The sequence below is a fragment of the Protopterus annectens genome, chromosome 8.part0 (genome assembly GCF_019279795.1).
Source record: "Protopterus annectens isolate FY-2018-M chromosome 8.part0, PAN1.0, whole genome shotgun sequence".
NCBI lineage: Eukaryota > Metazoa > Chordata > Ceratodontiformes > Protopteridae > Protopterus > Protopterus annectens.
Genome location: NC_056741.1, coordinates 1,075,388,620 through 1,075,414,233, shown reverse-complemented (window position 1 = coordinate 1,075,414,233; position 25,614 = coordinate 1,075,388,620). Strand labels below are relative to the sequence as shown.

The following is a 25,614-nucleotide window of genomic DNA, read 5'->3' as shown; positions in this document are numbered from 1 at the left end:
TTTTAGCTTTGCTTTACAGAAAGCTAGAGAGAGAGAGAGAGACAGACGGACCTCTATCAGTCAGTTGCCATCAGCCCGAAAAGGCTAGCATTCATTTTACAAATTCAATTTAACCTTCCCCATAGACTGTCGGAAAGAAAAATAGTGCAGCCTTTTTATGTGCTCCGTTAGTCTGCCCAGATAACATTTATTTTGCAGGAAAATAGACTGTTCTCTCAATATGAGTAATAAGACAAAGAGCTATAGCTTCCCTTTTTAAGGTGATAGAGTGGTACATTTGCAGACAAGTTGACTGGTATGCATTTAGAAAGCTAGCAGGTTGTCTGAGAAGGATCATGCACATTTACATATTAGGTTTGGTTTAGTAAGGATAGCTTTTATACTCTTTCCCTCCTGGAAATCCTAGCTGTCTTACAATAACATTAGATGGTGAATAATGATATCCCATTAAGAGAAACTGCAGGAAAAAAATGACTGTTGCCTTTTAAAAAAATTACCTTGAAAACATGCCAAAATGAACTTTTCTAATTCATCACAAACAGAGGCTTTATCAGCAGACAGTGTAATCTCCGATGTTAATGGTACATGTTCCAGTTGAGGTTTACATCCAGTTTGGTTCAGCTTTTGTTGGGCATGTCTACAATAAAATATCGCATCTACAAAGGCTCCCTTCCTTACCAAAATGGTAAAGAGACGGAATTCATATACTGTTTGCAGAAGTAATATTTTCTCTGTTTAACATGTAGAGGTAAGGTAAAGGCATAGTATGCTGTTAGTTTTCAAGAAAACTGAAAATGCTTATCCTAATGGAGCTGCATTAAAAATATCAGTTTATGCAGGGGGTAGCTTTAAATAAAGAAGCTAGGATGAGTATGCAACCAGACAGTGCTTTTGTTTAAACTGTGTCTTAAAAGATTTGATAGCTAAACCCAGCCAGTATTGGTGCATAAATGAACTTCCTGAGAATCTAAACTGTCATTACACTAGTTTATTTTCCCAAAGTAATAGGGAGCCATTCCACTTTCACTTACAGCACAGATTCTTAGAGTTTATCAAAGTGAACCTCCCAGAAGCCATAGAATAATCCACAAGCCATTTCCAGGTATCAGTCACTAAATGCAGAAAAGACAGTACCCACAACACACCTGAATTAATCAGTATTTTACTTAGTACTTTATCATTTTACTCCTTGGATGCAGTCAGGCACACATATTTATTGGCTGTATTCCTTCTGCATTCAGCTTGATCATACAAAGTAATTTTTTTTGCCTGGTGAGAGTAGTAGTCTTCAGGCATAAACTGGGCCACAAACGCAAGTGTAAATACAGTATAAATATGTAAAGTTAAGTTGCATGTCTTTGAAAGGTAGTAGGAAACTGGAGTAAGAGAGAAAGTATAAAGATGCGCCAGTTGTACACACACACACACACACACACACACACACACACACACACACACACACACACACGTGTGTAGCATTTTTAGACTTTTTGGGTTTCTCTTAGGAGGTTGGCCTCACCGTTTGAAAAAAAAAACACTTTATATGTTTGTTCAAGACATGCTGCAGACATTCTATTTGTTAGTCTCAGCATACTGCTGAGCGACTGTATTTTGTGTGTGTACCCACATGCTCCCCCCAGTATCATCACTCTTTTAAAGGATTTGTGTGTGTGCACCCTCCTGCTCACCCCAGTATCATCACTGTTTTAAAGGTTTTGTGTGTGTGCACCCACATGCTCACCCCAGTATCATCACTCTTTTAAAGGTTTTGTGTGTGTGCACCCCATACTCACCCCAGTATCCTCATTCTTTTAAAGGTTTTGTGTGTGTCCACCCACATGCTCACTCCAGTATCATCACTCTTTTAAAGGTTTTGTGTGTGTGCACCGCATACTCACCCCGGTATCCTCATTCTTTTAAAGGTTTTGTGTGTGTGCACCCTCATGCTCACCCCAGTATCATCACTCTTTTAAAGGTTTTGTGTGTGTGCACCCTCATGCTCACCCCAGTATCATCACTCTTTTAAAGGTTTTTTGTATGTGCACCCACATGCTCACCCCAGTATCATCACTCTTTTAAAGGTTTTGTGTGTATGTGCACCGCATACTCACCCCAGTATCATCACTCTTTTAAAGGTTTTGTGTGTGTGCACCCGCATGCTCACCCCAGTATCATCACTCTTTTAAAGGATTTGTGTGTGCGCACCCACATGCCCACCCCAGTATCCTCACTGTTTTAAAGGATTTGTGTGTGTGCACCCACATGCTCACCCCAGTATCATCACTCTTTTAAAGGTTTTGTGTGTGTGCACCAGCATGCTCACCCCAGTATCATCACTCTTTTAAAGGTTTTGTGTGTGTGCACCCACATGCCCACCCCAATATCATCACTGTTTTAAAGGTTTTGTGTGTGTGCACCAGCATGCTCACCCCAGTATCATCACTCTTTTAAAGGTTTTGTGTGTGTGCACCCACATGCCCACCCCAGTATCATCACTGTTTTAAAGGGTTTGTGTGTGTGCACCCACATTCTCACCCCAGTATCATCACTGTTTTAAAGGTTTTGTGTGTGTGCACCCACATGCTCACCCCAGTATCATCACTGTTTTAAAGGTTTTGTGTGTATGTGCACCGCATACTCACCCCAGTATCATCACTCTTTTAAAGGTTTTGTGTGTGTGCACCCGCATGCTCACCCCAGTATCATCACTCTTTTAAAGGATTTGTGTGTGTGCACCCACATGCCCACCCCAGTATCATCACTGTTTTAAAGGTTTTGTGTGTCATCCCAGTATCCTCACTGTTTTAAAGGATTTGTGTGTGTGCACCCACATGCTCACCCCAGTATCATCACTCTTTTAAAGGTTTTGTGTGTGTGCACCAGCATGCTCACCCCAGTATCATCACTGTTTTAAAGGTTTTGTGTGTGTGCACCCGCATGCCCACCCCAGTATCATCACTGTTTTAAAGGTTTTGTGTGTGTGCACCAGCATGCTCACCCCAGTATCATCACTCTTTTAAAGGTTTTGTGTGTGTGCACCCTCATGCTCACCCCAGTATCATCAAGGTTTTGTGTGTGTGCACCCACATGCTCACCCCAGTATCATCTCTCTTTTAAAGGTTTTGTGTGTGTACACCCCATACTCACCCCAGTATCCTCATTCTTTTAAAGGTTTTGTGTGTGTGCACCCTCATGCTCACCCCAGTATCATCACTGTTTTAAAGGTTTTGTGTGTGTGCACCCACATGCTCACCCTAGTATCATCCCTCTTTTAAAGGTTTTGTGTATGCGCACCCACATGCTTACCCCAGTATCATCACTCTTTTAAAGGATTTGTGTGTGTGCACCCGCATGCTCATCCCAGTATCATCACTGTTTTAAAGGTTTTGTGTGTGTGCACCCACATGCTCACTCCAGTATCATCACTCTTTTAAAGGTTTTGTGTGCGTGCACCGCATACTCACCCCGGTATCCTCATTCTTTTAAAGGTTTTGTGTGTGTGCACCCTCATGCTCACCCCAGTATCATCACTCTTTTAAAGGTTTTGTGTGTGTGCACCCTCATGCTCACCCCAGTATCATCACTCTTTTAAAGGTTTTTTGTATGTGCACCCACATGCTCACCCCAGTATCATCACTCTTTTAAAGGTTTTGTGTGTATGTGCACCGCATACTCACCCCAGTATCATCACTCTTTTAAAGGTTTTGTGTGTGTGCACCCGCATGCTCACCCCAGTATCATCACTCTTTTAAAGGATTTGTGTGTGTGCACCCACATGTTCACCCCAGTATCATCACTGTTTTAAAGGTTTTGTGTGTCACCCCGGTATCCTTACTGTTTTAAAGGATTTGTGTGTGTGCACCCACATGCTCACCCCAGTATCATCACTCTTTTAAAGGTTTTGTGTGTGTGCACCAGCATGCTCACCCCAGTATCATCACTCTTTTAAAGGTTTTGTGTGTGTGCACCCACATGCCCACCCCAGTATCATCACTGTTTTAAAGGTTTTGTGTGTATGTGCACCGCATACTCACCCCAGTATCATCACTCTTTTAAAGGTTTTGTGTGTGTGCACCCGCATGCTCACCCCAGTATCATCACTCTTTTAAAGGATTTGTGTGTGTGCACCCACATGCCCACCCCAGTATCATCACTGTTTTAAAGGTTTTGTGTGTCACCCCAGTATCATCACTGTTTTAAAGGTTTTGTGTGTGTGCACCCGCATGCCCACCCCAGTATCATCACTGTTTTAAAGGTTTTGTGTGTGCGCACCAGCATGCTCACCCCAGTATCATCACTCTTTTAAAGGTTTTGTGTGTGTGCACCCACATGCCCACCCCAGTATCATCACTGTTTTAATGGTTTTGTGTGTGTGCACCCACATGCTCACCCCAGTATCATCACTGTTTTAAAGGTTTTGTGTGTGTGCACCCACATGCTCACCCCAGTATCATCACTGTTTTAAAGGTTTTGTGTGTGTGCACTGAATACTCACCCCAGTATCATCACTGTTTTAAAGGTTTTGTGTGTGTGCACCCGCATGCCCACCCCAGTATCATCACTGTTTTAAAGGTTTTGTGTGTGTGCACCCACATGCTCACCCCAGTATCATCACTGTTTTAAAGGTTTTGTGTGTGCGCACCCACATGCTCACCCCAGTATCATCCCTCTTTTAAAGGTTTTAGTGATTTTAATTGAAAAAGGGTGTTACTAGCACAATTCCAGTGGCACAATATTTGTTTGAATGTCAGTAAAGAAAGCTTTTGTGTAGAAAAGGTAAAGACTACATATTCATCAGCTCTGCCAAGAGCTTCACACCTGCGCTTTGTAGGACTTGGCGTCTTGGTTTAGCTGCTCCCATCTGTTTATTGACAGCGGCTTGAACAAGCACCACACTGCACGTTGCAGCTCATTTCTGCACAACATATTTGATAGGCATCATCTCCACCAGGCATTCATATTCATAACATTAAATCCCTGCAAGGTTACTAGCTTCTTTCTATGTCTCTCTTACATCCATCATACTCTACCCTTATGACCATAGGATTCTGATTTCTTACTACAGCAAAATGATTCCCTCTTGTTACTTTACTGTTACTTGGAAACCAGAGGACTTCCTTATGTCACGCCTTTTGAGTTGCTGCTGCAGCTATGTGTTGCATGCTACATCTTTGTAAGGTATCACCCTAAATTAGTCAGCAGTGTGCCCTTCCTAGGTGTATATTGCAGAACGAGTACAGGTTTTCCAGTGACCTGTTTAAAGAAGAAGCAGGACCCATCTGTCCATTTTGTGCTGGTATATCTCCTAGATTACGGAGTACTCTTTTAGTCTTACTGCAGGTTTTATGACGTTATGCAACAAGACAGCAAAGAATGAAATCATTTCATTATCCCTCTACTCCATTTTCCTTGTTTGCTGCTGTCTAACCTTAAGATGCATATACTTCAATTCCAGCAGAAACTCATAACCCACCCAGGACTGACAGTATTACCCCAGCCACACAACATGCACACACATATATATTTATCAGCTGGCATGGACGTGCTACTAAGTTAGCATTTAACACTCCTGCAATTGAGACACGTATATCATTGAATGGGGTTTATTTCCAGACTTGGGTGTAGATGCTGTCAGAATGTGACTTTTTTTTGGCATCATGGTCTGCAGTGACAGACAGACAGCAGAGGTTTGTTCCCTGTGTTACTTATCACCCTCCCAAGCATATTAATACAGTGTAGTTACAGGCTTGCAAAGTCCTGCCAGATGCACAGTGCCACTACTGTCTTGCTTCGCTGCATTAGGATTATTTTTGTAGTAATAGTAGCATTTTGAGATGGAATACGATGTAATACTACTAACAGAAAATGAATAGAGAATTTTAAGAAGTTGGTTGAAATATGTTCTCAACAGCTGTAGCTTATACGAAAATGTAGGTGTTTGGAATGGAGACACTCATGGTTTTGCTATAACAGCAGGCTTCACTCACTTCTTTCTGTTTTTCTCTAGGGACCATGTCTATATAATTGACCTGAGACAGTCAAAGAATGAGATCTTCGCTATCCGAGTAAGGAAAAAAATGTTTGCTTTAGAAATTAATGCCTATTTTACATTTGAATAAGGAAACCTATTTTATGAAGAAAACATTTACATCAAGGAGCGGTTTAATACTTTGAAGTATATGAATGTTTGTTTTGGGGGAACATAATACATTCTAGACTGGAACTTTATTAGCACATTTTGAAATGTTGTATTGCCGGTCTTCCAGTCTAGTCACACAGAAGGTTTTGAGCTGCAGTCATAGTCAAAGCTGTGACGGCAGTTTGTTTCAAGCAAATGCATCAAGTTTGCAGTTCTTGATACAAAGCAATGATTTATAGTGCAGTCACTTCACTAAGTAAACTTGCAATAAAACGCTGTGCAGAATTATGGAGAAGACATAAATTAAGGGATCTCTACTAAAGGCTGCATATATAAATGTTTCAATTTGTCTGTTTTTTGTTAGTTGACATGAATTTTAATGTTTTCTGGTTGTAAAAATATTTTTTTTTTTATTGTTTTTGTAGTCACTGCTCTCAGAAGTATTTATCTGGGCACACTTGCATGTAGTCTTGTTTTATAATGCCCTGCTTAATGTAATACTGAAGACAGTAAACTTCCCTCTCGATAGAATGTTAAAACAGAATACATTCCTAAATATGTCTGTAATGTGAAAAATATTGCAGCTAGTCTGTCCCATGCATAGAGTGGAATCTCTGCATTGAGTGGAATCTCTGATGGTGTCTCTGAGAACCAGCGCTTGACTAAAGAACCATGTGTTAGAGGAGCCAGTGACGGAGGATGTGAATTGTTTCACAGCAGTGCAACCTCTGCTGAAGAGAGTGGGGTGCATGTCATGCAGAAGAGGGGTTGTAGACATCCTCATGGCAGGCACAGCCATATAGAAATCTTCAAGGATTTAGTTAAGGAAGACCTGCATTCACAGAGCAAGCCACACCATACCGTTACACTGGTGAGAATACACATTAATTACCAGGGGGGAGGGGTCAGGGCTAGAAAACGGAAAATCCATTTTGGCCTATTTGAAGGTTACCATTCCATGACCAGCTCTCACGGAAGTGTAGGGGAATGATTAGGCATGTTTGGAGCAGGAGCTAAATAGCTGTCTGTCATAGATTAAAGATGGCAAGCTCTGTCCATGTTAGATGCACAGCATTGACTAAGCATCTGTGACCAACCAGTGTGTAACTTCAATGGAGGGTTAAGAGTGAAAATTGAGAGGGCTGATGAATGCAGAAACCCAGGGATTAGTATATGTACTGGTTGCCACAAAACTGAATAGGCAGTATTGTATATAATGCATGATGTTTAGATTGTGGACAGCCAACATCCTGTCATTGCAGTTAGCACAGACCAAGGCATTTAATGTGTGTGAGTACTATATTTCACTCTTATTTATGCTCATTTGAGTTTTGTAGTTAAACACTGACCAATGAGAATACTTGCCATTGTTCTATATCAGATAATACAGCAGTTCCTTATTGCAAGAAATGTATTAAAAGTCAAAGAACAAAATAACAGAAAAAGGAACAATCCACAAAAATACTTTTAAAATTTTGTCATAGTCTAAGACCACATACAGGTATTCCATACCACAACGGAATACAAGTACCTTAGAAACTAGAGGTGTTTGTTGTCTTCTTTTGTGATTGTTATTATTAGGCTGACAACTTGAAAGGATTATAAAGTAGTGGATTATAGCAAACCTAGCCGGAGCTGTGTTTATTAAATAAATTATATTTACTAATGAAAGCTTTGTCTTCTAATGCAGGAGGTGACTTGGAGGACGAAACCTGAGGACATGGATAACTGTGCTATGAGGGGAAAAATAAAAGTAAGAATGTTTTCAGTCATTTAAACTCTTGAAAGGTAATGTGCTGTTTAGTGATATTACCACAGTGGACAAAAAGGAGTAAAGTTGTTTTTTACTCGAGGAGTTTATTCAATTTAAAATGCCTGTTGTGGAGAGAGTCTGCATTATACAAGCCTGTATTTGTTGTAATTTGCTTATTTCAGGTTTACATATTCACTAGTTCTCATATTTTTAATTTGTTGTACATTTTGAAGTTCTCTTTCATCTGTTTTAGAGTTTCTTTTGCCTTCTTATGCACTATTGACTGCCATAATCAAACTACCTTTACAGAAAGAGTCTTCTGTTTTGTGTGTTCCATTATGCCAGTTCCTTATATATGCAAGAAGCAAAAAGCACGGGTCCTTGATACTCCACACTAGTCATAAACCAAAGTACTCGGAATGGCAATAACGTACTTTTAATAACCTTTAAGTGTACAAAAATACAATCCACTTTTCGTCAACACAAATAGCTGGACTTCTTCAGAAACCATACAAAGGTAAATGTTGAAACAGGTTGCTTAAATATACAATTTGATTCTGTCACATGATGAACAAATTGAGGTTTAAAGGCGTACAACATAAATGCAAGAAATTATATCCAAACCCTTAATAAATCTAAAGCCGCCTTCCACCTCAACTGTACCTAAAAACCTCTCCAAAAGACATATAATATACAATTAAAAATTCAACTTTAAAGTATGTATAAATCTGTATACATTTATAAATATTCTATGTGAAAAAATATGTTAGGAAATATATAAATATATATAATAAATTGATATATGAACACATGCATATATATATTCAATATTTATAAGAAGTACATGTAAATATACAAATACATAGAAAACAAATTATATAGACAAGTACATAAGTATCTATACACTAATATAGTGTGAATATGTAAATCCTGTATAAAATAGATATAGAAATCCATAATATATAATATATAAGTAAGATAAAATAAAATAAGAGTATAAATATAAATATATATATATATATATATATTACATGAGTTAAATAACCCTATTTGTACATTCCATCGTACATATAATAATAATATAGTTCCTTATATATGCTTGAAGGTGGTTTGTCATTGCATATGTGATTTGCAACACAGTATGTTTACACATACCAAAAACAAGTGTCTTACTAGAATAGTACAATTAGCTGCATGCATAGCACTTTAAGGGTTAGATAAGTTGTTGCAGGAATGTTTTGTAGGTGCATATATTTTTATATGTCAGTAAGAGAGACAGGTTTTGTTTCCTTTACTTTTCCAGCCAACAGCAGTAAAAGCTGCTTATTTTTGTCTTTTTTTGAAAAAAATATTCAGTTCATTTTTATGGTCTAAAAATGAGAAAAAAGAAGTCTGACATTTTATATTTTAGACTTCTGATAATTCTCCTACTTGTAGAGGATAATACTGCAGCAGGTTGTTAGTACCACATTCATATTTTAATAGTCATTATAGTTGGAAAGTTCATTGTAGAATGATTTTCACTCAGTGGAAGGGAAAGGAGTGCATTATTTGAGACGGGCTTTTCTCAGTACGGTTTGATTCCTGAGTTCTGTGTATAGAAGGCCATATTTGTTCAGACTTTCGTATCACATCAGCAGTGAGTTTTGTGGGTACTTTTCCGTTATCGAGGCAACACTATAAATGCAGTAGTTGGCGTTTGTAATTTTCGCACAGCTGTTAGCCCGGGTTCTGATCGCCAGCTAGCACATTTATGGTGTTGCCCCGATGAAGCTGCATCACTTTTTTGTGTGCTTTTTTTTTTTTTTTTTTACTTTTCCGTTATTGGGGCTGTGATGTTGCCAAAAGGTCAGCTTCCATGCTGTTGTTTGACAATGTGGTAGGCTGTCCACATACAATAACAGTTCTGCTATTTACATAGATCCTGAAGGACTGTACAACCAGAGGTCACAGTCCTCAGACTTGTGACTCAGGAATCAAGCTGTGTGACAGTGTAAGCATCGCTTTTTGCATGACCCCCCCCCCCCCCAAAAAAAAATGAGACAGATTTTATTGAAGATAAGTGATATACGCTAGCCAGATTATACTCGGGAAATGATTTTAATATCAAGACAGTCTTATTGGGAAGTAATATTCTTTTGTGTGTGTACATATGTCATATTACAGTGTAGACTTTTTCAAGCTACAAATGGCGTTTCATACCTCTCAACTGTCCAGATTTTTGCCATATTTCTGGTGTGTTCCACATCAAATTTGTGTTTTTTTCAGTGACTGAAGTCAGTAAATAATGACATACATTTGAATTTCTCGGTACGTGAATCACAACATCAAAGCGATTTCATTACAAACAATCCAGGCTGGGACCAATGGCCGATTGGTTACCCAATGAGTGCACTAGCTCAAGAGAAGTAAACTGAAGAGCTTTGCACATGCCACCACTACGATAGGCTGCTGAAATTCAGAGTAACGTACCAGGCATACGGAAGGTAACAGCTGTGAGAAAATTGCAAGCACCAGCTACCGCATTTACAGTGTTGCCCCGATAACGGAAAGTACCATTTTGTGTAATAAAAGCACAGGTTTTACCTGGCTAGCACTAATTGTGAAGTTTTATAGCACTCTGTGAATAATTATAGTCACTGAGTAGCAGTTTTTATGTTCATCGTAGTCATAAATACAGAAATCTGATAGAAAGTTTCTTTCTGCCTGGACATTGGGATTGTATTGTTTGGGAGGGTGGCCTAATGGTTAAGATGTTAGCCTTACAAACACAAGTTGCAGGGTTCGAGTCTCACAAGGGATAAACTGGCTAGGCTTGCATGGGCAGTTAGCCTAGTACTAACCTATGAACTTCCACTTCCACATCAGCATTATTTCTGTTCAGAGTCTAAAGAATGAAGATGTAAAAAATAGGGCATTGTATTTAGTTCTGTTATTCTGGCTGCCTATAAGTATAAGAACATGATAATGTTACTATGCAGCCACAGTGGAATTTAACTCATCTCTCCAGTCTGATATAAAAGGTGTAGACTGTACTGACCTGTACTCTCATATCTGAGTCAGGAATGAACAATACTTAAGCAAGATAATTCTAAATTATTTTAGCAGAATTTCTTGGAAAAGGAGATGTTCCTGTCTACTTGCTTGATTTGATACCTTATGTTACATAAAATGTAAGCACTGTTATACAATTGAGGCAACTCCTCTGAGAAGTAAATGTCTTTTATTTTCATCTTTCTTTTTTATTCCTCAGACTGAATAACTTGGAAAATGTTGTTGTGTTGCTTGTATGGTTCAAGGCCACATTTCTGGTGGCACTGTTAAATTGCTGCGTTTTTAATTCTGGGATAGTTTTTAAAGGTGTTTGGTTTAAATCTGAATAAATGTCAAACCATTGCACAGGATAACGGCCTAGTTTTTACACTTAATGATGTGAAAGCACCATTTTAAATTAAGACCACAGTGCCTACTGAAATACTTAGAATAGAATTAATGGCTAGACATGCACTGATTTCAACATGTGCCAGAAAACACATATTTGTTGACAGCATCTGTATTTGATTATTATTAGTTTAACCAAGTCACTTAATTGCTAAACTCATTTAAGAAAATGTCTTCTCAGCATACAAAACTGCCTTGCTAAAAGCAGTTAGAAAAATAATTTGCAGATTTTACAGCACTTTTCAAGAAAAAAAAAAACTCCCTAAATTTTAACTGACTATTTTTCAAATGATTGCCACTAAAAAGCTCATTTTTGGCTACTTTTGCTGTTTATGTATGTATGCAAGTGTTCTAGCTCCAAAATGGCTGAGCATCTGTAAAGTAAAGACACATTTTAGGCCATTATTGTATTGTGCATACTGAGCAGAAGTTCAGCAACAACACAACTTAATGGAAATCAAGCATGAAAAAATCCAAAATATGACAGTGAAGACATATGCCTCATGCACCCAGTGTATAAAAGGCAATATCTTAGTCTGTTTTTGACATTTTATTTTGAAACGTCAAGGGAGCAGCAATGATATGGTCGTCTACCTAAATGCACTTGTATACTTTTCTATATTTATATATTCAATATTCTGTATTCTGTATATTATATATATTCTATAGTTCTTATAGTCTGATGGATCACTCATATGTGCTCACTAATAAAGGAGCTGCAAATTCAACATACCCTGGATTGGATTTTTACTTGATTTACTAAGTTTAGGAGTTTTATTTGAGTAGATGGTGTCTTATTTTATTATTTTTTTCTAAGTTGAATTGTTAATACCAGTACTAGGTTCATATTGTTTCAAATCTGGGGAGTAATTTTGTTTAGTTACTCCACTGAGAACACCTGATGGAAATGCAGTGCTTATGAATAATGGGAATTTGGGCTAGGATCCTCAACATTTCCACTTGTTTCTTTCCTGTAACTACTTTAGTTCAGATACAGATTCTTAGTTTTAGCACTTGAATTTGCTTATTCATGCTTAGCACTTGTTCAGAACTTGTTGTAAGCACTAAATAAGCTACAAATTACTACAGCACTCAACCTTCCTCATTACCCAGATGAAAACAATTTTTGTACTTACTTTCCTCACATGCTTAGAGAAAAACAGCTCTTGTACTCACTTGCCTCACTTGTCTAGAGGAAAATATTTTTTATTCAGGCATGTCCAAGGGTCAGCTCCCAGTATTCTCTCCTGTCTATCTGATGAATCTGGGCATCATGGGGCAATGTAGCAGTTGCCTCATGTACACAGGCAACCCTCTCCTCCTCCCACCCAGCACTAAAACCTGTGAGAGATGCACTTATCTAGCCAAACTGGAGGTAAAACTCTCTCCAACCAAGACTAAATTTGACAGTCAAGAGGAGACGGTAAACACTTGCACACCACACTCATCACATAGTCCCACTAAACCTGCACCACCAAAATCCAGCCATAGAAACACAAATACATTTGTGGAGGCTCTCCGTAATAATCTGCTCAAGCAACAGAGACTTCCAAAGCAGAAAAGCAAGCAACCTCCACCGCCCAACACAACACAAATGACACATAGCCCACAGACTCAGTGTGCCACTCAGCCACAGCCCATAAGGCAAAACAACATGCCGAAAACACTAGTCATAGGTGACTCTATAGTCAGGTACACTGATGTCCCACTCGCCAGGCTAAACAAGGAGAAGGTTACTGTCAGCTGCCTGTCGGGTGCCAGAATCTGCCACATAACCCATGCACTCAGGTCACTCTACAACAAGTACAAATATGACTCTGTCATTTTACATGTTGGTGTGAATGATCTGAGACATACCTCCCTGGACTACATGAAAAGAGACATGGAAGAGCTCTGTGATCTTGTAGCCCAGGCAGGTATGACCCTATCCCTGAGTAGCATCCTGCCATCACCCAGAATGATACCGTAGTACAAGGACAAAATGATTGACTTCAACAGTTGGCTAAGCTTCTGGTGTCATTCTAAGGGGATCCAGTATCTGTCTGCCTGGGACGACATGGTCGACAGACCACAATGCTTTGCCAGAGATGGCCTGCACCTGTCACCCCTGGGATTCCGGATTGTGGTTAAGGCTCTTGCCGCCCCTATAGTGCCTTTTTTAGGCAAGGTTTAAATGACAAATTCACCACCATAACAGGAACAGGCAAGCAAAAACTGAGGGTAATGCCACTCAATGCTAGAAGTCTAAATCTCAAAATGCACTCCCTTGAGGCACTCCTTAAAATGGAGAACATTGATATCTGTGCAGTGACTTAGTCCTAGTTCACGGCTCCAGAGAGCACCCCTGCATTACCAGGCTATAACTCATAACACACTTTTCGGCTACCTAACCTGGACCGGAACACCAAAGGCGTAGGTGTGTCCATATTCATTAACGATATCCACACCTCCAGCCTAGTTGCTCAGCATAATGCATCCGAGGTTATCCAAGTGCAACTAACTCTGGGCAAAACTGCAATCCAAATTGTAGCTTGCTACATATCCCCCACCATGCCCCAGGATTCCCACTCCTCTTTTCTTGATATACTGAAAAATATTAGGGTTCAACCAAACACCTTAATAATGGGTGAGTCCAACTACCCCACCATTAACTGGGAAAACTACTCATGTACCAACTCCTTCGCTCAACGCTTTCTGAAATTCATAAATTCCAATGCCCTGGATCAACTTATCCACACCCCCACCAGGGGCAACAATGTCCCAGACCTAATCATTACCAACATGATTGACCGGTGTCCCACACCTGAAGTCAACTCCTTGTTGGTCAGATCGGACCATAAGCTAATCACCCTAGATATCCACATCTCTCCTCCAACCCCCCCATTAAGGAAACCATGGTAAAAAAAATTCTCCAAAGCCAACTTCATGCTTCTTAAGACAGAAGTGGCAAACTTCATGACACCCATGCAGATGGACAATACAGTTACGACTGCTGAATCCTACACAAATGCACTCTATAAGCACTTACACGAGTGCATGGATCGTGCTATCCCAAACAGAACCAAGACGCTATCCTCCAAAAAAAGGAAGCCAATCTGGTGGTTCCCTGACATAAACAAACTCTACAACAGAAGGAAGAAACTGTTGCAAAAGAGAGTAAAATCCCATGAGTGAAGGAGCTCCTGGTCAGCCTCAGTAAGAAGCTGAGATCCTTTATAAGATCCTCCAAAGCTAGCTATGGAAACAAAATCACCACTGTTTCTAGGGGCAACCACAAAGCATTCTATAGCTATATCAAGAATCTCAATGGCAACACCCAGATCTGCTCTGAGTTACAGCACAACGACATGAAAATTACAGAACCAACTGATATTGCCAACATCATGGCAGATAGGTTCAGTGCTAACTTTACCCCCCTCACACCCCCTAAAGGGCTCATATCTTTACAGGAAGAATGCAGAGTCCCTGTAATCACAACTACACAGGTAAAAGCTGCACTCTGTAAAAAAACACAGCATCCATGGGACCGGACAACATCGCAGGCTGCGTATTACACGAACTTCAGAACGAACTGGCTCCCCACCTAAGCACCATGTTCAATCATAGCCTCAAGTCAGGCTTTGTGCCCACTGAATGATGCACAGCAACAGTTATCCAACTCCACAAAGGGGGAGCCACCACTGATCCCAGGAACTATCGGCCCTATTAGCCTGACAAGCCCACCCAGTTTGGGTTTGTGAAAGGCATATCATGCCTCATGAAACTGACTTTTTTGAGGCGGTCACCAAAGCCATAGATGAGGGTAAGGTGGTTCACACAGCCTATCTTGACCTCGCCAAAACTTTCAACACCATCCCCCATTCTGGAATTATAGCTTAACTCACTAAACTAGGTAGAAATCCCCACATCACAAGATGGGTTGCCAACTGGCTCACTGACAGAACCCACACTGTAAAAGTTGCAGACTCCAAATCTGACTTGAAACCAGTGACAAGTGGAGTACTACAGGGTTCAGTCCTGGGACCTCTCCTGCTTGATATCTACTTCTCTGAAGTACAGGCTAACACAGAAGGCCTCTGGCTAATGAGATTCGCAGATGACTGCAAATTAGGAGCTATAGTTGAGTCCCCAAATGATGTGGACATCCTACAGAAGGGCCTCACTGAGACAGATGCCTGGTGTCAGAGCCATGGCCTCAAGCTCAATGCCAAAAAGTGTATTGTCATCCCCTTTGGTAAAAACTCAGTACCCATGAACTGCCACCTAGGCGGCAGTCTACTTAATGCCGAATGTGTGATGAGACCTTGGGACACAGGTGGACACTAGCCTCTCCTTTGATAATCACATCACCACAGTAGTCAGGAAATCCTTCTGAGTAGCACACCTCATCACAAAAGGGTTCTCATCCAGGAAAAAAGAGGTCATTGTTCCCCTCTACTCGACACTCATTAGACCCATTATAGAGTACAGTGCCCCTTTTGGAATGTACCTCACAAGACATCTGCAGCAGCTGGAAAGGCCACAGAAGTACCTCACAAAGAGGATTACTGGCCTCAAACAGATGCCCTACACTGACCATCTCAAAAAACTCCAGCTTTACTCCGTAGCATATCACCTACTCCGAGGTGATCTCTGCCTAACATATAAAGCTATGTCAAACCCAGATCTGTTGGACATGCTACAACTAAGGAAATCTAGAAATGATCTAGGGACCTAAACCTTGTCACCACAACAAACAGGACATGCTGGAGGAATAGATTCCTGTCCCAGTGACTTCCCATACTCTCGTACAAGCTACCCACCTATGTCAAGCAAGGTTCCTCATTAGTACTCTTCAAAAAAAAATCTTGATGAGTGGATGGGAAATAGGAACTGCTCCCCTGGGATCACTTCTGTGGCTAGGCTTACTTAGGCCCTTGGGCCGATAGCCTAGTACCTAGCCATGAACCTATGAACATGTGGCTACAATCCTGATAACTACCTGTGAACCTGGGCGTACTCCCCTATGTAAAGCATACTATAGCTATGCAACTACTGTGCTCTACCACATTTATAGATTGAAGAGCACTTTTTGTGAAAGGCATGATGGGACAGCTTTTAACCATATGCAGGGCCATTGTTGACATTTGTCATTTCATTTGCAAAAGAGAGGAGTTACCTTTTAATTAAAAAGGAGAATGATTTTCCAGTTTCATGTCATTTTTCAAGATAAGTTGCAAGTCTTACCAGTTTTATTGTGTTCTCCCCAACAGCCAGCCCTACACCCTGAGTGAGTCCTTTATCTTCCAGGTGATACTTTGCAGCTCTGCCAAACGGCAGGATAGGTGTATGAAAAGAATAATGTTAAGCTATGTTCTAGTTACCCAGCTATGTGTGATCTGGTGCAAATTGTGGCACTATACTGCCACCTTTTCACTGCAGGTAAGCTACTTCTGTAATTCTCCATTAAATGAATTGAGCAGTTTCCTATCAGTTTTGCTTTTCTTACTACAGATTTTTTTCCTTCCACAACTAATGTGATATTGCCTTTTCTCCTGCTCTCTCCCCTTTTATGGTTGTATGGGGGCAGGTTGGGAATTTGTGAGGGCTGGGACACCAGCCTTATAACACGACATTATTATTTGAAGGGTGATAATTTCATCAGACAGTGCACTGAGTAGCTGGATTACAGGCTGTGCATTTAATCAGTTTTCTGCATAAACTACTAATTTATGGAAAATAAGACTAGTAAGTAACAAAAAAGAAAATGCATCCAAAAAAATCTCTTTTAGGTGTACTGAATTTTGGAATTGGTTTGTATAATTATAGATGATCAGACTGGTCCGGTGATTGATGCAAAATGATAGCATGCTAAGAATAGATGGTTGTTACTACAAACATAGTAATGCAGAACATGAAATTATGTACTGTGATTACCCATTGCCCTGAGTACTAAGAGTATTGTGCTGCATTAACTGGATGATTACAATTTCCCCAGAGGCATATCTGATTGTTTATATAACTTAGTTACACGGTGACTTTCAGTATTACATTTGATATTGTAACGTATGCCATTGCCAATTACTGAGAAAAGAGCACTTATTACTGTATAGTACTTCGTTAACTATATCTTACTAAATATGGCACTTTTTACATGCTAAAATTCACAACAATACATTGCTTTGCTTCAGGTTTTATTTATTTTATTTTCCATTTCTTGACTGGGATAGTCCAACTGGATATATGTCCATTTTCAGTGGAGGCCCGGGGAGAAAAGCTCCACATACCAAAAAGGAGACAGTACATACATCACTGAATGATAAACTCAGGCAGACATGTTTAGAAAAAATATAGACAAAGAATACAGGCAGATATCAATATACACAATCTGCAGACTTACATCTGATTGGCAAAGACGTATCAGAAAATGTGAACATAGATTGGGGCGTGGCCAAGGATGAACACAGGATAGCAGCAGATTTCTTCAGCTCCACCAATTTCACTACACTGACAGGAATTAATTACTTAAAAAATTAATTTATGAAGTAATTTTCTTTCTAAATATGTTTGTTTTATATATTTCTTGAACTATATCTAAAAAAGAAAGGAAATGTTAACAATATTCCTGTCAAAAATCACTTTGGAAATTTTCCTGTCAGTTTCTCTGTGTGAAATGAGTTCCAGTAAGACAATTTCTCAAGACTCCAGCATCAAGAAAGAACTTCAGTCTCTGATAACTACAATCCAGCAACTTACTGCCAAGATGGATAAACTGGATACTAAAATTGATACCTTCATAGAAAAAACTACAAAACAAATAGACTTGTTACATATAGACTTGCAACAACAGAAGATCCAAATTACAGGCATAGAAGAGGCTGTAAATGACATGGAAAATAGAATCCAAGAAGAGGAAATCAACACTGAGTTTTTGCTGAAACAAAATACACATCTACAAACAAAGCTTGATGACCTGGAAAATAGATCTAGGCGCAATAACATTAGGATTTTTGGACTGCCAGAAAATATTGAAGGTAACAATATTACTTCTTTTTTAACAGCATGGCTCCCTAAAACTTTAGACTTACCAGAAGTATTCTCCTTTGGTATCGAAAGAGCCCATAGATCTATAGCTAATACTAACTCTAACAAAAAGTATCCTAGATCAGTTATAGTTAGATTTCTATCATCTTCTGATAAAGAGATGGTTCTTAAATCTGCTTGGGCTAAAGCTCCTGTTAAAGTTAATGAGACAACTGTGCGTTTTGATAATGACTATTCTTCCTTGGTAATAACTAAAAGAAAAGTTTTTCTGCCATTAATAAAGGAGCTTAAAAAAGCACAGTTTAAAACCTACCTTCTGTTTCCTGCCAAGCTAAAAATCTTCCTTCCTGATGGTCCTAAAATTTTTGATAACTTAGACTCTGCATTGCTGTTTATCAAAAAAAATAAGATTCTGGATAAAACTTGAGGAAATGGAATGGGCTAGTCCTTCATTAAAGAGGTTGGCAACTGAAATTTCGTGGAAGACTTCAGAGAAGAAGAAGAGACTAAAAAACAAATGACATGTTCTTTTTTTTTTTTTTTTTTCTCTCTCTCTTACTTTAATTTTCTTCATTATTAATCTTTTTAAATATAGTTTCTGCATTTTCAGAAAGCCACAAATATTCTGAAAAAGATTTAATCAAAGTTATTTTCTGTGTACAAAGAGTTGTTTTGTCTCATATTCAGTCAAGATATCTGAGGAACTAATAACAAGCTATCATTCAATATGTTTCTCTTTCTGACAAAGAGAATTAAGGTCAGTAACTTGATACTTTCTTTTTTTTTTCTTTCTCTCTCTTCTTTTCTTTTTTTATTTTTATTTTTTTTAAACAATAACATTCTACTTAGATTATGCAGTGGGTAAGTGGTGGGGGAGGGCAGGGAGAGAAATGTGATGAGAATATGATAAATGGAATGATAATTTATTTATTCCTTGTAAAAAGTTTATATGATGTTTAAATGCTATTGCTAATTATACTTTCTTGATTATATTGCTTATGCTTATTCACAAATAATATGTCATGCTTTAATTAATAATAATTAGAACTAAATAATAGTAAATAGTATGTTTTATTTCCATCTTTATTAATATAAACAGCAAATAATATTCCACTGTAAATACTTTTTATAGTTTCCTTTTACATTTTTTTATCTTTGCTTTGCTCTCTCTTATTTCCTACTTTCTCTTTTTCTTTTCTTTGTTCTTTCTCTTTATTCTCTTTCATATTAATATATTGACATTTTTTGATCATGCAGGTATAGTAAATAATAAGATTTGTATAAAAATTGAATTGGGGCAAAAATAATCTGTTCTATCACATATTAATAACTTTGGGCTTAGTTTCACTTTCATAGAGGCTGTGATAACTTGTAAAATGCTTCGCGAAGGTTTTGCTATGTTTAGCTTCACTTATACTGTTAAATGAATGTCAGTCACTTGTTTTTAACAAAATTCCCGCCAAAATCTGAAGGGAGACAATTTGGGATGTGGGTTACCTCGTGAACAGTGTCCTCGAGTTGTTTTAAAAGCTTCAAGACTTAGAACTCACGCCGAGAAGCTGAAAGCAGTCAATTTGAACTTTGACCCCAGAATTCACACTGACACATCGCAGATTCATGAAGAACACTCAACCAGGAAGTAGAACTGCTGCATATGCGCCTCTGCGATGGAAAATGAACTCTTTATCATTTAAATGCGAGTTATTTCATATAATTACTTAGTTATTTATGTTATAATTTATAAAATACGTAAGTTATAATGATTTTAAATGATGCAGTTTCTCATAGTAAGCAAATGTGATTTTTTAGAAGGCATAGAAAGTGAAACATTTATACAAGTGTTTTTGAAAGTTTACTTGACTGCAGCATATTAATGTATGTAAAAAACTTATGATTTAAATATATACACTGCTATGTTTCAGATTGACAAGCATAAATAACTTTATGACTCTATTCTGGAAGAAGCTGTCATCTGCCATATTTTAAAGCAGCAGTTTAGATATACAAAATACAGATGGCTTTTTTCACAATAAAGCAAGTGTTTTTGAGAACTTGCTTAACTATGCAGTATGATTTATAGCAATACCTATAAATATAATATTTTATTATACTGACAATAATATGTATGAGAAAAAAGCTCTGATACAAGTAATTTAAAATCTTTTGGAAGCTGTTAACTGCATTTACATGACAGAGTATAAATACATCTTAATATATGTAATGTATGAACCATATTAGCCAAAGTTATTGATCTAATTGAACATTAGAACTTATTTTTACAAACTTTGAATTAATCCTTTTTTTTTTTTTTTTTTTTTTTTTCTCTTCCTCTCTCACGTCTTTTGTTTCTTTCTCTCTTCTTGGTTCCTAATATCAAGTTTATTTGAATGCTATTCGAATATTAATGTATTATATTAAATAGATGTATATAGTAGTATGAATAGTTTTTTTTTAAAAAACAAAAAAGAGTTTCTCTTAGTATATATATGATGCTGTCTTATCAAATGTGTAGTTTTGTCTTACTAGATAATCTAATTGAAAGTTGTTAATTTAAGTTAAATATAATAAGTATTAAATTGATAAGGTGGCAGCTGAGGTACTGCTGCTTAGGGTAGGGGGTTAACTTGAGTAGTATGTACTACTCTAAGTTGGAGTTTTTAACTCCAGGCTGGGTGCAAGGTTTAATCCTTACATTATTTTCTCTTGTTTACTGTTGTATGTATATAGTTTTGACATCCACAATACACTTTGTAAGCTCATTGTCACTACAAACAAAATTAAATCTTATACAAAATCCCATAAGAAACTCAATAAATACAGCTATATCTAAAGGTACACCTAAAGGAGGAGATATAACATTACTTATTTTGTTAATTGTTATTTTAATCATAAGTTTTCTATGTTTTAAAATTGCCAAATGACTTCTCTAAAAGGAATTTCTTTAAACATTAATGGATTGAATAATCCGTGTAAAAGGGCAAGCCTAATAAGATACATTAATTTACATAAGGCCAACTTAGTCTTTCTACAAGAAACACATCTCTTGAAAAAAGATATTGATAAACTAGCCACAAATATACAGTATTGGTTAGTTCGGAGCACACTCAGAAAAAAAGAGGAGTGGCTTTTTTATGGAATAAAAGTATGCCCATTCCTAAAATTATTAAGTCTTATCAAGATGATAAAGGAATGTTTTGTATGGTTACAATACAAATTAATGGGAAGACTTATACATTAATCAATATATATTGGATACCTGGAATTGGTATTAATACAGTGAAATACCATCTTGATAAGATCATATCATTCTCTATAGGAGATATTATTTTAGCTGGTGACTTTAATTGTATACTACATGAAAATGACACTACCACTATAGGAAAAAGGAAAATTACATCTAATGCAAAACATTTAAAGGATTTTGCTAATTCTTATCATTTAAATGATATTAATAATCAGATAGATTCAAAATCATTACCATATACATTTTTTCTAACAGATACAAAACTTATTCAAAAATAGATAGAGTCTTTATTTCTAACCAGATGGTAACAGAATTAATTAACTCTAAAATCATTTCATGTCCTATATCTGATCATAATTCAATTGTTTTTGAGTTTATGATAAAAAATACTTACAATGTTCAGATCAAAAGGATACCAGCATACTTAACTCAGTTAAAAGACTATAAAGAATATATACTTTCAGAAGTACAACATTTTCTAGATATAAATAATACTCCTGAAGTCTCCATTGTTTATGTTTGGGATGCTTTAAAATCATATCTATATGGACAAAGTATCAGATGGAATAATAATAAAAGGAAATCTTGGGATAAGGAATTGTTAGATATTCAAAGTAAACTAGATTCATATAAACATAATAATAAAGAAAATATTATGGATAAGAAAATCATTGAAGAAATAAAATAAATGAGAAATACAAAGAAATTTTAACTCATAAAGTTAAAATAACTTTAGAGAAATACAAGTTTTTGTCTTACTCAATAAGCCCCAAATACTTACATAGACTTAAAAACAAAACAAAAAGGTTGAATAAGCAAAATCATATCAAAGAAATCTTTTCTCTAAGGAAAAAGAAGAATGTTTCTAGTCTACCAGAAGTACTAGATGAATTTAGAAATCACTTTCACAAAATTAATCATAATAATGTTAACATGGAACCTAAAGATAAAATAAGGGAATTTATAACCACAAACATGAATAAAAAACTTAATAAACAACAGATTAAACTATTGGATAAAAGTATTTCATATACAGAGGTTGTTACACAAATAAACAAGCTTAAATCAAACAAAGCACCAGGTAATGATGGTATTATACCAGAGATATATAGAATCCTTCCTAAAAGTACATACTCATTAATACATAAGGTTTTTATTTTGGCCCAAAATGAGCTAATACCCCCCCCCCCCCATCTTGGCAATATACATTTATTTCGCCAATCTTAAAACCTAATAAAGAACCAACTAGATGTACTTCATATCGGCCCATCTCACTACTTAATGTTGATTATAAAATGTTTATGAATATTTTTGATGATAGATTGAAAACAATCATCCCTGGAATTATAGATGTAGATCAGACAGGCTTCATTGTAAATACAAATACTTTTGATAATATAAGAAGAACTCTAACATTAATTGATTTTGCAAATAGGAAAAAGAAAGATTCAACTCTTATTAGTCTTGATATAAGCTCAGCATTTGATTCAGTAAGTTGGGACTACTTGTTTACCTTACTGAAATGCATAAACTTCTCAGTAGCATTTGTAAATCTAATTGAGCATTTATACAAAGGAACATTGGCTTGTATTAAGATAGGATCATATGTCTCACAAAAAATACCAATTTTTAAAGGTACAAAACAAGGGTGTCCACTCTCTCCACTATTATTCACTTTAATAATGGAGCCTTGGGCTAATTTGATCAGAAACAGTACTGACATAGAGGGATTTGAAATAGATGAAAATACAACATCTAAAATTCAACTCTTTGCAGATGATGTTCTAATTACATCAGCAGGATCTAATTCTTCTATGCAGTCTCTGTTTGATAAAATGATAAATTTTAAAAGTATTTCTGGTTTAATATTCAATGAAGAAAAAACTAAAATATTACCTATATATACACGAAAAAATGTTCTCATTAATGATTTTACTAAATATGTACCCAATTCAGGTCAGGTAACTTATTTAGGTATAATATTATCTAAGGATATTAAATCAATTGTACATAATAATTATAATACCTGTCTTCTTAATATACAAAATCTCTTTAATACCTGGAATAATATGTTTTTTACTATGGAAGAGAGACTTACAATTATTAAAATGATAATATTCCCCAAGATATTATACTTAATACAATCAATAATACTCCACCTACAAAAATAATTATCAAAAAATTGAATACACTAATGTTAAATTTCCTATGGGCACCTAATAGACCCTAGGATTGCTTTAAAGAAACATACTAATAGTTGGTCTCAAGGGGGTATTTCTTTTCCAGACTTCAAATTATATACTATCTCTTCTATTATAAAAGTTATTACTTTATTAATAGATCAGTCATATGTTGCAAAATGGAAAGATTACTGGGAGATAATTAGTATTCACTTCATGAAAATTTCCTTAACACATAAAAATATGATTGTACATAATTCCATGTTATGGTTACTAAAAGAATTTTGCACTTCACCCATTACACCTAAACATATAGTTAGTCACCCATTAAACATTATTGTTAGCTATCGTAACTTTATATTCATGCATCCTAAATATAAAGAATGGAATTTTATTATATTCCCTATAATGTATACTCGGGGTATGCTTTTGTCATCCACTTCTGAAGGAACTCATTTAACTACAGATAATGATCTAAAGTACTGGTATCAGTTGATATCTGATAATAAAGTTAAAAATCTAGATTTCTTAAAACAAGAATTTGATCTAAGAGAAACTTGCTGGTTAGAGGTTCAGACCTTTAGACAACATCTCATTGATAAAATAGATCTAATGTCTATAACAGTTAAAGAATCTGTCCCAACATTGATTGATTACTTGATATTAAATTTACAACATAAAGTTTCTGATAAAGGTAAGCTTTCATACATACATAAAATTATCAGACAAGAAACTTTTTACAGTGTAGATACCTACTGGAATTATTTCATTTCCATTAATGGTGATCCACCAAATCAACAAGATAAACAATATATATTGGAATCTGCCTATAAAACTACGTCTTCCATTATCTGGATACTTTTTACATGGACATTTTTACATAGATCCTTTTATACACCTTTGATGATGAATAAAATAAATAATAAAGATAATCTATGTAAAAGATGTAATGTAGAAATTAATGCAGACTGGGCTCATATGTTTTATGACTGTATAAAACTGAAAGAATATTGGAAGTCAATTAATGAATTTTTGCAGGCTCTTTTTACAGATAATTTTATTATTTCCAGATCTCATATTATTTAACACACCTGTACCTCAAAGTGTTAAAAAGGTTAAGCTTCCCTTGTTATGGTCTATCCTAGCAGTGGCTAGAAAAATAATAACTAGAAATTGGATTTCAGATACACCTCCTTCGTTTAATGAATTTAAAAATGTTATGAATATAGTGTGCCATATGGAATTGAATACAGTGAAGTTAAGAACTACTAGAAAAACGTCTTATTATATTGTATGGGATAATTTACAAAACTTGTTAAACAAATCTTAACTTCAATAACATGGTATTTTAGTTTAAATCAATTGATCTGATTGTAGTGGATGTCTTTGTAAATACTTTGGTTGTTTTGTTGAATGTTATAATCATATCTATTTTAATCACTTGTATAAAATTGTTATGATATTTTCTTGTATGTTAAAAACAATAAACTTGTTTTAAAAAAAAAAAAGAAAATGTGAACATAGAATACAATCAGATCTCATAATTCACAATACTTAGACATTCACATGCTATGATGCATAGATACTTGCTAAACAGCAGGTTGGGTAGCAAAACATGTAGTAGTGAAGTTGTTAGTCAGGTTTAGTACAAGAGCACAGCCAATGAGATGTGAGGTATTTTTTGAGTTCTCTTTTAAATAGGGGTAGTGAGGTTTCCTTGGTAACGGGAGTAGGGAGTAGATTTCAGATTTTACCAGTTGAGTTGGCAAATATAGCATCGCTTGCAAAGTTGTTGGATTTTTGGATCAGTATTATTAGTTTATCAGCTGAGCAT

The 25,614-nt window shown here is 36.5% G+C and overlaps 1 protein-coding gene across 1 annotated transcript in view; it reads left to right on the top strand.

Annotated features, from left to right (window-relative positions):
• LOC122809226 (semaphorin-6D-like) overlaps positions 1-25,614 on the top strand; it is a 955,253-nt gene that overhangs the window by 726,287 nt on the left and 203,352 nt on the right. Inside the window, exons 6-7 of the mRNA XM_044080542.1 lie at positions 6,008-6,065; positions 7,830-7,892. Coding sequence (XP_043936477.1) covers positions 6,008-6,065; positions 7,830-7,892 — 121 coding nt within the window. The remainder of the gene's footprint in view (positions 1-6,007; positions 6,066-7,829; positions 7,893-25,614) is intronic.